The 1,211-nt window shown below is 53.3% G+C and overlaps 1 protein-coding gene across 1 annotated transcript in view; it reads left to right on the forward strand.

Annotated features, from left to right (window-relative positions):
• Nucleotides 1-394: 394 nt before the first annotated feature.
• Nucleotides 395-1,211, forward strand: part of DQ04_10261000 (hypothetical protein) — a gene marked incomplete at both ends in the record, with an annotated part of 1,227 nt that continues 410 nt past the window's right edge. Inside the window, one exon of the mRNA XM_009316193.1 lies at nucleotides 395-1,211. This exon is cut by the window's right edge and continues 410 nt beyond it. Coding sequence (XP_009314468.1) covers nucleotides 395-1,211 — 817 coding nt within the window.

The raw sequence follows: 1,211 nt of genomic DNA on the forward strand, positions 1-1,211 counted from the left end.
ATTTGCTTGGTGCACTCCGGTGTGGTGCCCATTACACGCTTCTTCTGCTGGAAAGTAAGTTGCTGCCATGATGTGCCACAGTGCGACGGTTGGGGTTCTTCTCCTGACTGTGGGTTCTGACCTGTGTGGCAGTGATGTGTGTGTGTGTGTGCTGGGCCACGCTGCGCATGCTGGGCTGCTGCTGCTGCTGTTGGTAGGTTGTCTGTGTGGTGCTGCTCTCCACGCTGTCTGTGTGTATTGTGCGTCTGTAAGTGTTTGCTTTTGCTCTGCTCCCTCCCCGCTAGACAAGTAAGTCCAAGCCTCCCAAGCCAGTATGACNTGTGCGTCTGTAAGTGTTTGCTTTTGCTCTGCTCCCTCCCCGCTAGACAAGTAAGTCCAAGCCTCCCAAGCCAGTATGACCATTCCTTTTATGGTGCACGGACGTGGTCTCTGTGTGTTTTCCCTTGTGCTGCTCTGTGTGTCCGTCTCCGCCACGGCAGCCGAAGCAGCAGGGGCAGTGGCGGCTGCAAAACCGGCTCAGAAGAAAATAAACCCGGTCGATGCGACGCCAGAAGTAGCAGTGAAGCGCACCACAGAGTTCATGGATTTACTCACGAAGGCAAATAAGACAATTCTGGATGTCTTGGAACTTTCTCAGAATACACTGACAGCTGCAGAGAGCTTGGTGAAAAATACCCCAGCTGAAGGAGAACCTCTTGCAGGGACAGAAGAAACATTTAAGACCGAATCGCAAAAAGCAGCGAAGAAAGCTAAAGAAGCCGCGAAGGAGGTTGCAGATGCGGTGCAGTATGTTTACACCGCACATTTGGTGGCGCTGGAGGTAGCTGCGGGATATACCAAGAATACAGCACTGAAGAGTGCCAATGAAGCGGTGGCGGCGGCGGCCATGAATGCAGCGGAAGCAGCTCTGCTGGCGACGAGGAATGGCCAGGACGTGCGTCGGTGGATGAATGCCTCATCGCGAATGGCCGAATGGGCAGAAGGACGGTCATTTGAGAAAAAGAATTTTTCGGCCAAGAAAGCGGTAGACGTCTCCAAGAGCGCAGTGAAGTTTGTCCAAAATGCGCTGGCAATATCTGACGAGGCACTACAAAATGCTGACGTTGCGCTTGATGCCGCCAAGAAGGCAGAGCTGCTGGCTCAAGCGGTGAAGAAAGAAGCTGAAGGTAATGCTACGGAGGCACAGAAGCTGCGAGAACAAGCTGCAGAAA

Source organism: Trypanosoma grayi (genome assembly GCF_000691245.1).
Source record: "Trypanosoma grayi strain ANR4 Tgr_1026_V1, whole genome shotgun sequence".
Lineage (NCBI taxonomy): Eukaryota > Euglenozoa > Kinetoplastea > Trypanosomatida > Trypanosomatidae > Trypanosoma > Trypanosoma grayi.